Source organism: Varanus komodoensis, unplaced genomic scaffold (assembly GCF_004798865.1).
Source record: "Varanus komodoensis strain SLA01 unplaced genomic scaffold, ASM479886v1 scaffold3, whole genome shotgun sequence".
Taxonomy (NCBI): domain Eukaryota; kingdom Metazoa; phylum Chordata; class Lepidosauria; order Squamata; family Varanidae; genus Varanus; species Varanus komodoensis.
This window is the reverse complement of record NW_025335761.1, coordinates 52,758,177-52,771,862: the sequence shown is the minus strand read 5'-3', so window position 1 is coordinate 52,771,862 and position 13,686 is coordinate 52,758,177. Positions and strand designations below refer to the sequence as shown.

The window sequence follows — 13,686 nt, the reverse complement described above, 5'->3', positions numbered from 1 at the left end:
ACAGATTGTCTTGACAAACTTGAACATTAGAGATAGATTCCTCAGTAACCAGAGACATCTTACAACAAGTCTGCAGTGCCTGCATTTCCTGTACGTTCTGTTTGACAACTTCTTAGAAGTAGCTAAAAACATTCCATATTTCAGTAAAGCCAGGTGTGTTCTGTAATACAACTGAAGACAATACCAACCACTTTCATTCAAGTAGTAACTATTTTGTTCAGACTAATCAGAATTAAAACCAGGGCATATATAGTACAACTTAGTTGGGAATACTTAGAATCTCCTTCATTCACCTGCATAGATAACATTCTAGGGATGGATGTGATATGCACAAAAAGGAAGGAAAATCTATTTTTGCTTTAAGTTCACTAGGTTAATAAAGAGATTAAAGGCATTGCTAATCCACCTAAAGTGATATTTGCAATGCAATCACATAAAGGTCTACTCAGCAGTAAGCTCCACTGAGTTCAATTGGGCTTATTCCCAGGTAGGAGGATACAGACCTTAGTATATTGCCCTAGAGTACCAATGGCTCCTAGTGTCAGTGGATTTGCCACAACTAATTACAAATAATATGTCAAAAGGAGATTATGCAGCTAGCAGAAACTGAGTACAAATTTACACACATTTGTGGAACAGAGTCTATCAGCTCTGAGCTATAAGCTCAATCTATAGTATCATGTGATCTTCAGTTGTCTTCAGCAATGCTAGTACCGTATACCCCACAAAAAACAAACCAAGAACTCTCAACCCTTCATCATTTAATAAGCTTGCATCTAATATCTTGCATACTTCAAGTAGAGCACATTTCTAATACCTTACCAGCCTAAAAATGATCTGCAAAATGATGAAAAAGAGTAGGATTCACAAATAGCATGTACTTGGACTGCATCTTTCCATCAGCAGTACATCACTACTTTATCCAGCATTCCTTAGAATCAGTTGCTTTTAATATGAAGCCTCAATATCAGCATCATCAACACACACAGAAAAAAGCAACTGCCCCTGCCATAAGGAGTTTATGATTTAAAATATTTACAATATGAATATTTTGCCTACTCAAGCTTTTGCAAGGAACCAATTAAATGTTTCCCTTTTCCCTTTGTAAACTACCACAATCTGTGATAAATGGGATCATTTGCTGTAAAAGTAAAAAGAGAAAGCTTTCACTGAGTCCTTGTAAGCTCTTGAGTCGATTCAAAGCAGCTCCCTATATTTATTCATAATGTAAATATTTTAAGTCAACATTTTCCCAGTGTGGAATTTCTTTTGTTGTTCAATAGCATGCTATGTATATTGATGACACTGTATTAATATTAGTAATAATGCCATAAAATGAAAAAGGGGCTATACAAGTTGGTAGACAGAGAGGATGGTGATGTGCCAAGTCCTAAGGCATTAGCTTTATATTAGATATATAGAATTCTGTAGAAATGTACTGCCATGCATTTGGGGAGACCTCAGCTGTGCATGAATTTGCTTAACCTGGCCATGCGCAAAGCCACGGTGGTTAATGGGTTTATGTATATCATATTTGTTTGTAGCAGTTAAAGCTAATGGTTTAGGACAGAAATTCTGCTGTCTTCAGTGGTGAGTACTCCACAGCATTAGGGGAAAAATGCGGGCAATTACCTGAAACTGAGAAACTTAACATTGTTTTAAAAAATCAACTTTTATGGAAACCAGCCTTAAAATTACATGAACATTAAATTTCAAAAGACTGATTTATTTACATCATTTATACTATAGGTTTATTGAGAATATAAGCAGGTATTTATCTGATCCTGTTTTTGACTAGAGCAGAATATATTCTGTCATTTATATTTTCAGAAATTACATTAAGTTTTCTGCTTCCTTCTATTTCTTTGGGAAAATACTGTTTAAGTTTCTCTGAAAAGTTGTCTAACATTTTCTAAGTTATCGCCTGAAGAAGCAAGCATACTTTAAACACAAAAACTTATTTTACAGATACTTAAACTTATTTATCTACTTAATAAAAGTAATGCTCCAGATATAAATCACTTGCTGTGTCAAGCACCATAGTTTACCAAAAATATTTAATGGCCCGTGCATCTCCATATGGATTATCTATAGCACATTGGCAGCTGAGTTCATGTTCATAAACTAGAGTAGCACCTAAAATACTGGGTTTGTTTCAAACACATTTAAAATTTCCTATGAGACAGTGGTTAGGATTCAGTGCTCTCACCATCACAGCCCAGGTTTGATGCCCAGCCGAGGAAGCCTGTTTGGGGCAAGACTGCAATTCAGTGGGTAAAGCACCTGTCCAGACTGCAGAAAGTCCTAAGCTCCATATCTGGTATCTCCAAGTATGGCTAAAAACCTTAAGAGCCCCCTGCCATTCAGTGTAAACAATGAGCTAGATGGATTTAGTATGAGGCAGCTTCCTACATTGCTCTCTAAGGTATTAACAGTCTCTAGTGATCTTACAGCACAATCCTATGGATGTTTGTTCAAAAGATATCCCTAGTGTGTTCAAATTGGGTTGCATTCCTGGGTACATGTGCAGAGTACTACAGTGTTAGTTTAAGTAAATATTGCTTGACTTCTATAGTACCTTACAAAATATTAAACAACCAGATCAGAAAGACGTTTCTAAGTTAATTATTGGCCATGCTTTCAAAATGCTCCATTCAAAAGGACTTACTAAGAAGCTACTAAAAATACAATAAAATAGCTGTACTTTTGACTTTTTGGTTGTAAGATGACACTTGACAATCTGTGTCCTACTTCCATACTGTTTTTCCTCCTACTGTTTTCTATAGTTGTGATGCCACAGACATTCTTAATTATATGCTCACTTAGGCCTACTGAACATTTGTTCTTGTGAGTGGCATATGACTGTAAATATTCCATATAAAACACAGTTTTATAGTACAGACCAGACAGTTGAGGAAAGATGAACATATGTTTTAATAAAATCTTGGAATAATTTAGTGACAGTAACTTGCACAGAAGAGCCAAAAAAAGCTTATACAATTAAAATTCAGCAATACTTTTCATCAAGCTATGAAATGAGAGTGCACTAAACTTAATTTTCCACTATTAGGAAGCCTATCCCTTATATTCAAACAGAACATCTCAACAAATTTATTTGAAGAGAATGTATCATATAGATACAGGGCAGATACATGCATACAGGATATGGACATTACTTCATGTGCTTAACTGAGTCTTCCAGGGTTGGTTATTATCCACTCATCCTTAAAGCTATCAATATTTTGCTAGAAATTTGTCATATTACTGTTCAGCAGGAAATACATTTCAATATAAATTAGAAGAACACAACTTTCTGATGCTTAGATTCAGTAAAATACACATTAGACAACCCAACATAAGGAGCACACAGACTTTCTAAATTATACTTGCAAGTAAGCTAAATGGTGATTACTTAAAATCAGAAAAATAATTAGAAGAGCTGTTTTTATTGCATGCAGTATCACACATAGCAAACAATGACTTAAAGCACCTTCACTACTTTGAGAACACTTCTCAACAGAAAAAAGCTTTTTCCTTCCTCCATGGTTACTGTTGTAACTTCTCTTTCAACAGCAAGCTATCAAGTATTCCCAGATAAAACCAAGACTTGATATATATACCTTAATGAGAGTTGCCACCATGCAAACAGTTCTTTAATATGCTGCCCTCATCAAAAATATATCTATTCAGCTGCAATCCTATACATGTTCAGATAGAAAATGCTGGGAATTGTATGGCATTTTTTCCTGTGGAAGCATGCACAGGATTGCACACTCAAGGTGTAAACATGTGAATGGAACATTTTTAGCTAACGTGGAGAGAGGTATTAAATAAATTAACCTACATAGGAATACTAATGCGAGTCATTCCTGTCATCTTCCCTCTCTCACCAGGAGAAAACGAACTTCTCTAATAGCTAATTCTCAGCCCTCACACACTTCCAGAGGTGATTTGTGTTCCCTGTCAGGGTCAAATACAACTTTCGGAGGCAAGGGTTTATCTAGTCTCAATTGTTTAAAAAAAAGAAAAGGAAGAAGAAAAGAAAAAGACAAGTGATTTCCCACAGAAATCAGAATCCTGGGTTGCCTGCGCCATTGAGGTGAGCAAAAACAACTCCGCCCTCCGCAAAAATCAAACGGAGTAATCATTACGTTACCTCCCCACTTATTCTCACGGAGGGGGGGGCGGGAGGAAGTCACAGGAAGTGGGCTCTTGACCGGATAATAAAGAGGAGAAAGAGGCTTACTGACAATTACGGTGTGCCTGAAGCCTGCTACACATTACCCAGGCAGCTTATTCCCAAGGGTGAGTCCAGCCACAGGGCCGGGAGGCACCTAACCCACCGCTCAGCCTCGAGCTATCTTCATCCCAGCCCCTTCCTCCACACAGTCAGCAGCCCCGTCAAACAACGCTCGCCCCTCCTCGGCGGGTTACCTTGCGGACCCCCTTGTATATGTAGAAGTAGAGCTCCCGGCCCACATTGAAGCAGAGCCGGTCGCCGTTGCCACTCTGGTCGTTGACGTTCACGAAGGAGACGCGGACGGGGTTGGAGCCCTGCGAATTGAAGGGCACCCGGTTGGGCCGGCTGTATTCCGAGTGGCTCAGCAGCTTGTACAGACCCTCGCGGGTGGTAAACTGGGTCTTAATCTCGTTCATCTCCTTCCCTCCTCCCTCCGCCGCCATCTTGAAAAGGAGCATTCATCCTGCCCCAGAGCCCGGATGTAAGGCCGGCGCGCAGGCGCAACCGAGTGGGAAAAAAAATCTTCTGCCCGAAAGGGAAGCCCACAAGACGTTCACGCCGTGCAGTGGGAGGAGCCAAGCCTTTCCCCTGTTTACCGCGGAGTTGCGCATGCGTCCGCTCCGCCGGGAGCTCCGGTAGTGGGGCGGGGCAAAGCCTCAGGTAGGAAGAGAGAAGTGGTAGGAGCTTCTGAGTAGAGAAGTGTGGAGCATGCGCAGAAAAAGGAATAGCTTTCCTGATAGTCGGGCAGCGCGTTCTAGAAGTTGTTTGTATGGGCGCGGAGATAATCAAAAGGACGGGAAAGAGTCTGCGGGCATTCGTGAAAAAGCGCTCTGCGTAGATTCGATTCTTCGTTCCTGAATGAATACTTTCTCCTGTATTTATTGCAATTCTACCCAACTGTCGAAGAACTCCGGGCATTGGATATGGTTCTTCCTTTCCCTTTGTATTTAATATCTACAAGATCTGGTTGTTTTAAGTCTACAGAGTTGCTACACGGCCAGATTTAGGGCTTTGAGGTTGATGTATAAAGCTCTAAACAACTTGAGATCAGGGTATCTGAAGGAACCTCTTCTCCCTTACTAGACTGCCATGATACTGAGGTCAGCAGATAAGGTGCTGCTGGTTCCGTAGAGCCTACTGCTGTCTTTGGAGTCTACTTGGAATAGAGCCTTCGGTGCATGAGTTTCTTTTCCAAGGAAATCCTTCCCTGCTCATGTCCAGCCCATGCTGAAGGCGTTTTTATTTAAACAAGCCTTCCTTGACTAATCATTCGTGTTTTTATTAGCGCAGTTGGATGTTAAAGATGTTAATGCTGTACTTTGATTCTTTCATTTTTCTATATTTTTACTTACCCAGGAATTGTTTTGGTTGTAGAGGGGATATATAAATCTTGTAAATATTCAGTCAGACATTCACTTTTGTATCTAGTATCCTATTCTATGGCCTTTCTCCTAGGAATATTTCCAAGTCTAAGCAGCTGTAGCCACTTTAATAATAATGTCTTGCAACAGGATATCCAGCTTTGTGTGTGTGGATGAGATTGCTGACTTGTGATTTCTTTTATGAGTACAAAGGTTAGTAGTTGCTTTTCCAACATATTGCATGTTGCAGGCAGAAGTATTTGCATTTTGTAATTTATATTTTAAAGCTGCTCTAGTAAGTACTTGTGTGTTTGGCAATGTAACTGTAAGAACAGCAAAAGTTATATCAACAGAAACAATTCCAAGGATTCCTCAGAAAATCTACCAGTGACCTCCCTTTACTGCTCCTCCTCAGCCACCAAACCATTTCTAAAAGCTGAACAAAAAGTTGTGGTCTCTCATGGGCTACATCATTGTGAATTCACCTATACCTGTCTCAGACAAACTGTTGTTTTAAGACATAATATTATGCAAAATATCTCATGCACATCTGAATATGCAATATGTTGGCAAAACAACTGCAGACCCTTATTTGTTGTTTGACTAACTAAAAGTTTAAAATGACAAAGTACTTGAGCAACCAGTTTTAAGATAATAAAAATGTTTCAGACTTAGAAATAGTTCTTTATTATTATACTATATATATATATATATATATATATATATATATATATATATATATATTCCCCACTCTCTCTTGCTCTGTGCTTTGGCCAACAAGTTTTTCAGCATAGTTTACAGGCTTAAGTAGCATGACAGTCCCTACCTGCAGGCTTACAATATAAATTTAATACATGACACACAATGGGTGGGTTCACACATAATGACATGCCACAGTGAAAACTGCGGATGTGACCTGTCATTGCCTGAGCCCAGCATCCTTGGTGAGGCATGCTATGTTTGGCTTCCATGAATCCATGCAGAGAAACAACTTGTTGTAAGATTTGCATGCTTGTTTTGCTGTCTGCACTCAGTTGTAATATTTCTTCCATAGAAGAACTCCATAGAGTTTAGGGGCAAGAGTGGCCACAGCTGCAGCATATGTTCCACCCTGTATTTTCTATTATCCTGTTTTGCCTAGCAACTGATGTGTCAGAGCATGATGTGCTCTGATTGGCTGGCTCACACTGGGTTTTTTTCTTATGTCCATGCAGCACTGATGTTCAAATGCAGCTTCAGAAGTTCACTAGCAACACAATGTTGCAGTGTGCTGCCTCCAGCAGCAGCGAGAACAGAGTGACAGCCCTAGTCGGCCCTCTGAACTGGATGCTGCACTTTACTGGACTGGCACTTGGAAATGGACAGTGTCTGTCTCATGTTACTGTTGTCTTACACAGGAGGAGCACATTGACTGTTTGCAGGCATCGCCATCAGGGTGATCACCATGAGATGCCCGTGTCTCCCACTCTGCCTCCTGTCATCTTCTTGAGTCCCCAACAATCCTTGAGACTCTCAGCAAGCCCGATTATCTTCTACTGCCCCACAGAGTTGCTGGACAAATACTGTCCTAGCAGCCTGCCAGAAAAATTGCCCAGGCAGATGCCCACACAGGCAAACCTGGGAAAGCCTGCCCAGCAGGAAACGCTGCCACGCTCCCTGGGTGTCCACATGGATGCTCTCCGTGTGCCTCGGTGCAGGAGGGAGGCAGCTCCATGGCAGTGTGTGCAAGTCCTGCCTATGGACATATGTGCAGAGATGAGAGAGAGGTGGGTGTGCTCACACATTAGCACTGAGTGTGGCAGCACAGAGGAGTGCTTCCATAGTGCTACTCCAGAGCAACAGTGCTCCTCTAGTGAGCAGACAGTTGCTTTGCAGGGCGGTGGGGGGGCGGGGAGGCGAGAATGGCAGCAGGCCCTCCCAGCACTTCCTGAGGCTCTGACTTCAGTGTGCAAAGCATCTTGGCTGCTCTTCCTGGCACCAGCCAAGTCACAGGCTTTGTGCAGTGTGCATCAGCCTCATGGGAACATTGTGCAAAGCCACTCAGCTGGCACTGGAAAGAACTCTTTGCAGCCCTTCTGCTTCCATTGCCAGAGATCATGGGATGGGGGAGTTATACTGCTGCCTCAGCATAAGGTCTGAGGTTCAGTCTCTGGTACCTCAAGCTAAAATTATTTTGAGTTGTGGGACAGAAAAAGGCCTTGGGAAACTGCTGCCAGGTTGCATTGGCAACAGTGGACTAGACTGACCAATCATTTGGCAGTTAAAAGGAGTTTGCAGTAGGGTCCCTGTATCCATGGAGGATATTTTCCAAGCCCCCCAGCGGATGCCTGAAACTGTGGATAGTAACGAGCACTATATTTTGTGGGCTCTCCACATTTGCAGGGAATAGGATTGCAGGACTCCCTCAAAAGTGGAAAAAACCCAAATATCTCTAGGGACACTGTCCGGGTACTAGCCCAAAGAAGTCACCCAGAAAACCTTCAGGTTATGGGGAAGCATAGAAGTGGAATGAAATAAATAGCCAGCCTCACTCCCATGTTTTGTCTCTCAGTAGGCATGAAGACTCTAGGGATATTTGCATTCCCCCCCCCCCCATGAATGTGGTGGGCTGCAGTCAACCACAGTACCTGAGACAGAAGATGGGGGGGGGGGTCCTACTGTACTTTTAGTTTTACACACACACACACGTTTTCTTTACAAAATAAATGCAAAATGACAGACAACCTAAGATGAAAATTTAATGTGAAGACAGCAGCAATATATGCAAACATGTAAGTTGATATGTCCATAAATTTTACATTTTATTTATTATTATTACATGTATATCCTACCTTTCCACCAAGGAGGCAAACATGCTCCCCCTTCCCCATTTTATCCTCGCAACATCTCTGTGAGATGGGTTAGTCTGAGAGTCAGTGAATGGCCCAGAGTCACTCGGTGAGCTTCATGGCCTCAGTGGGGACTTGAACTTTTGATCTCCCAAGTCACAATCCAGCACTCTAAATATAATGTCACACTAGCTGTTTATAAGTGATGCATTCCAATGCTCTTGAGAAGGGCTATAAAAAGGTTTCTTTGTACATTTAAAATATCCTTTGAAGGAAAAGTTGCAGGAACAACAATTTATCCTATAATTGGAGTTCCATGATAAGGGCACCCAAACAATGAAACATGAAGCCCTCTATAAATGAGCAGAATACTGTACTAAGATGTCCTGAAAGTTGCCCTATCTAGCAGGGGAACTTGAACATGTCTCCAGAGGAAAATATTTGGATTTGAACTAGAGATGGTTGCCTGAAGGCTTGGCCCCTCCCGGAACTACTTGCTCAGAACCAAGAGCACTCTTAGAAGGTCTCCTCCAGGTACACCCACCAAATGAAGCGAGGTAGGCCAGGTGGCTACTAAACCAGGTGGCACCCTGGTTGGGGAATGCCCTTCATCTAGCGATTGATTTATTTCATTTTATATCATCCAGTTTCCGAGGCTTTTCATCTGGCATGTACATTAAAACATTTTCATTCTTCCAGACATTTTAATTTCTTCTGTTTTTTCCATTATTTATCATGCTGTGATGTTTCATGGTTCTAACTGTTCTGACCCACTTGGGGAACTTCTGGGTGATATAGAGAGGTAATACAAGAAATAAGTTTGAGTCTATTTGGGTCTGGAAAATGACAATAGATTCTTGTTCCACAGCAGATGCAAATGTATTCAGCCAAGCTAAGCTGCTGAGGTTATCAGCAATTACAGGGGTGGTGTCTCCCTGAATGTCCAGAAATCAAACTAAAATATTTTGGTATCCCAGAGTATGGTCTGAAGGCACATATGGCATCCGCCATGTTGAAGCTAAGCATGTCTGGGGCTGGCCCAAGCTTGGGGGGGGGGGGGAACCACCTGGGAACCTTAAAGTTCCACAAGAGGAGAAGAGGTAGGATATATAACCAAACAAGCAGTTTCCAAGCGTGGGGTTCCACTAGTGGAGCAGAACTGCTGGTAGAACGGATTTCCCTTTCCAGCTGCAGCCACTCATCTTCTAATTTGGGATGGGGGGATTGCAAGGAGATAGGAGTGAATGGAGAATTCTTGTGTGAGGCATTTAACATTATTGACCCTCAGTATAGCACCTTCACATGTGAGGAAAGGAAGCTGAGATGCCACCAGAGTATTTTGTTTCCTTTTGTATCCAGTATTCTTCCCATTCCACTACCCCAGAATGTTCACTAAGCCCCTCATTCAAAGTCACATTAGCCACCTTGGAGAAAAAGCCAGTATAGTGCTTTCCACACTGCAGAAGGTGTTTGACAGTGAGAGCCCCAGGTTTGCTCTCAGAACAAGTTTCTCAGGTTGAAACTGGGATTCTAAAACATCCTGTGACTGTCTAGATGCTGTTTAGTGGCAAGAGGATAAAGCTGTTCATTTCTTCTGTTGCTGCAAAAGACTAACAAAGCTACACCTCTGGAAGTTGGCTAAGTTGTCCTATGCAAACTTACCTGGGAATAAGCGCTATTGAACATAATGAGCCTTTACTTCAAAATAACTTTGCATAGAATTGCACTGCTAGTTCCAGATCATAAAAAGCTTCATATGATCTGGAATCGGCAATCCTAAAGTCAGTATAAATCTCAAACTAGTTGTCATGCTGTACATTTATTTCCACTGGATAAAATTTACCCAACTCCAATCCAGACAAAAGCTATAATCTAGCTCTGTTACAAACAACATCATAGAAATGTTTTCCAATATTTACAGTGAAACTAAGGGAGAGCAGTACAGTTGAGCAAAATGGATAATTAATAGATAGCTTTAGCTCCCTCTGGTGATTTTGTTGCAAACTGCAACAGAGGAAATTAACACTGTTTCATTGTAAAAGATACAGTCAGAGGATCTGATAAAATGGGAGATTCCACAAAGAATGTCAAAAGGCAATATGATAAGCAAAACAGGCATTATATCCCATGAATATACACAGTTCCAATCCACTCAGGACCACATTTAGGTCCTTTTTCTGGGAAAGCTATGGAACAATGTATGCAACTTATATTACACAATTTAAACATGTCCCTGCATTTTTGAAAAATAACTGTATACAGCTTAATTACAACACTAATTGCACAAATGTTCATCAAAACTTTAAAAATTGTTTCTATAAATTTTCCTGAAGGCCCTACATGTGGTCCAGTAGGCATGGAATTTTTGCAAAACGAAACACCTCTTTTGTTTACCTCACTGCCTTTTGGCTTCTTATATTCAGAAGGCCTGCTGTTGACTAAAGGAGTTATTTGAGGAGGGTCCAAGCCATGCCCTCATCCTTCCATTCCGACATCTCACTTCCCTCTGTTTTCTGGTCTATAAGTGCAGCAGAATGAAGTGGTAGACATTTAAGGTCTATACCACTTTAGACTATGACCTAGAGAAGAGGCTGGGAATGGGTGATTGTGGAATCATGAGTTGTTGTTGCATGCCAACTGTCCTCTGGTTTAACTCTGGATTGTTAACCACAACAACACAGCATTCAAAACCCAATAATGAACAATGGGTTCTCTTCCTGGATTCCTGAGTTACGGTTTTTACTGTCAGAAAGCACTGCAGTACTACACATCAATATATTAATTGAGGTTGCTGTTCAGTTGCAAAGTCACGCCGGACTCTTTGCAACCCCATGGACAACATTCCTCCAGGTTCTCCTCTCCTCCACCATCTCCCAGAGTACACCCAACCCCACACCCACCTCTCCAGAGGGTATTAATTGAGAAAGTCCAAAGCAAGAAGTCAAAACACTTGCTTGTAAATTTACAAGAAAAACAGCCCATGCATTACCTGTTACAGCTTTCTGCTAGCAGAGGTGACTCCCAGACTTGTATGATCCCAACCATTGTAATTGGTACCATCAAGAATTCTTGCTCTTTCAGAATCAATCTTATTTATTTATTTATTTATTTATTTATTTATTTATTTATTTATTTATTTAAACCATTTATCTCCCGCCCTTCATAATGTTTCAGGGCAGTAACCAATACCAGTGTTGGTTGCTGCAGCACCCTCTATGCCCATACATATAAGCTACCTGGAGACTGTCTGGCATTGCCTGATGAAAATCCCCAAACTACTGAGTTAATATACCGGTTCTAATTGGTGTTAGTGGGACTGTTAAAATGTAGAGGTGGCAAATCATGGGTTCATGAACCCATGATTTGTTGTAGGGTATGCCAGGCATGTTTTGTGCTCTTTTAAAATATTCAGTTCTTGGTTGAGACAATCAGCACTTGCTACATGATGTGCAAACCTGGATGCTATGGCCTGGGTTGTTCAATGACTTTAAGTCACTGTTGTTTAATAACCCTCATGTAGACATGTTTCATAACCTAATCCCTGTTTACAGGTTTCGTGTTGTTGGAACCCATGAGCAGTTTTAGGGTTGTGAGTGGTTTATTAACCATGCAACAACCCACCCTTGCTGGGTTTGGATGACACAACCATCTACAAGTGAAGGTTGGCTTTGAATCGGCACACGTGGGCACCTGGCACACATACCATAAGCCATAGTGGTGCATTTAAGCCACTGCGACTCAATTGATTGTGTGAACCAGGATACTAATCTGACAAGAGTGTGTGTTTTGTTCTTGTGTGTTTAACCTGTATGCAGAACATATCATAAGGAAAACTGGGTTAGAATCAGAGAACGGAGGAATAAAATTGGGTGCAGGAGTGAAAATCAATAAAATAAGATTTGCAGATGATGGCATATTAGTGGCACAAAGCCACAACAAACTGAAATGACTCCTAATAAAAGTGAAAGAAGGAAGTGCCAATGCTGGATGGCAGCTGAACATTAAGAAACCCAAAATTATAAACACCAAAGACTTATGCAATATTAAGGTCAACAATGAAGGAATTGAAATTGTGAAAGATTTTGCATATCTTGGCTGAATAATCAATTTAAAAGGAGACTGCAGGCTTGAAATTAAATGAAGACTGAGACTTGGCAGCAATGAAGGAACTAGAAAAGATGTTCAAGGGTAAGGAAGAACATTTCATTAGAGACTAAGGCCTCCACACTTTTGTATTCATGATCACTATGTATGAGTATGAAAGCTGATCAGTGAAGATGGCTGACAGGAAGAAAATAGATGCATTCATGGGTGCTGGAAGACAGCTTTACGAATACCCTGGACTGACAAAAAGATGAGCAAGAGGGACCTAGGTCAAATCTAGCCAGAACTTTCCCCAGAAGAAAAATTGATGGAACTGAAGCTGTGGTACTTGGGTATATCATGAAAGGACAAGACGCACTGGGGAAGATGATAATGCTATTGAAAGTGGATGGCAAAAGAAGAGGAAGACCAAATATGAGATGGATTGGTTCCATCAATGAAGCCATGGCTTTGAATCTTCAAGAACTGAACAGGGCTGTGAAGGGCAAGGCATTTTGCAGGGCATTCACACTCGTAGGGCTGCAAGCAGAGATCTGTCTCTTACTTGCATGTTTCATATATAATGATTTCTGCCATTCTTCATTAAGTCCAGCATTTGCCTTCTTTCATGCATGCAATTTAAGTGCAGCATCTGTAACAGATCGTTCAATGCACAATGTTTACTCTTCAGTATGGTGTAGTGCATCTTTTCTGCATCTTGGGATGCTTGTTGTTGTTATGCACCATCAAGTTGTCTCCAATTTATGGAAAATCCATGAATGAAAGCCTTCCAAAATATCTTGCCCACAACAGACCTGCTCAGCTCTTCTAGGTTCAAGGTCACAGCTTCCTTTATGAATTGGTATGTTTGCATTAATAGAACTTACCAGATTGTGTGGGGAACCATTGTGGGAGTGCACTGGTTGCCTCTGACAACACTCATGCCTGCTATGGATTGCAGGCATGGCATTCCCTGCCTGTTTCTATGTGTGGGTAGACCTGAAGCTGGCATTGCAGCGATAATATCTGAGGGTAGGGCATGTAGATAAGGAGTCAGGTGTTTCCTAACTCAAGGAAATATCTATGTAAATGACTTTGTGTTAACGCTTTCAGAAGTACATAGTGGACTTTGCCATTGATGCCTGCCTTGGTCTTCATCCTGTTCCTCATTATC

The 13,686-nt window shown here is 41.3% G+C and overlaps 1 protein-coding gene across 14 annotated transcripts in view; it reads right to left on the bottom strand.

The window, feature by feature from the left end:
* The window catches only part of LOC123026647 (WD repeat-containing protein 20), a 100,344-nt gene extending 95,606 nt beyond the window's left edge, over positions 1 to 4,738 (bottom strand). For 4 of the 14 annotated variants that reach the window (XR_006415354.1, XR_006415355.1, XM_044436511.1 and 1 more), the window contains exon 1: positions 4,435 to 4,725. Coding sequence is in view for 12 of the 14 variants with exons in the window: in XM_044436511.1 (XP_044292446.1) it covers positions 4,435 to 4,698 (264 nt within the window). In the remaining 2 variants the exon portion in view is untranslated. Of the gene's footprint in view, positions 1 to 4,434 lie in introns of all 14 variants that reach the window. The other 10 variants (XM_044436515.1, XM_044436513.1, XM_044436519.1 and 7 more) reach the window with 9 other exon arrangements.
* Between the last annotated feature and the right edge of the window lie 8,948 nt (positions 4,739 to 13,686).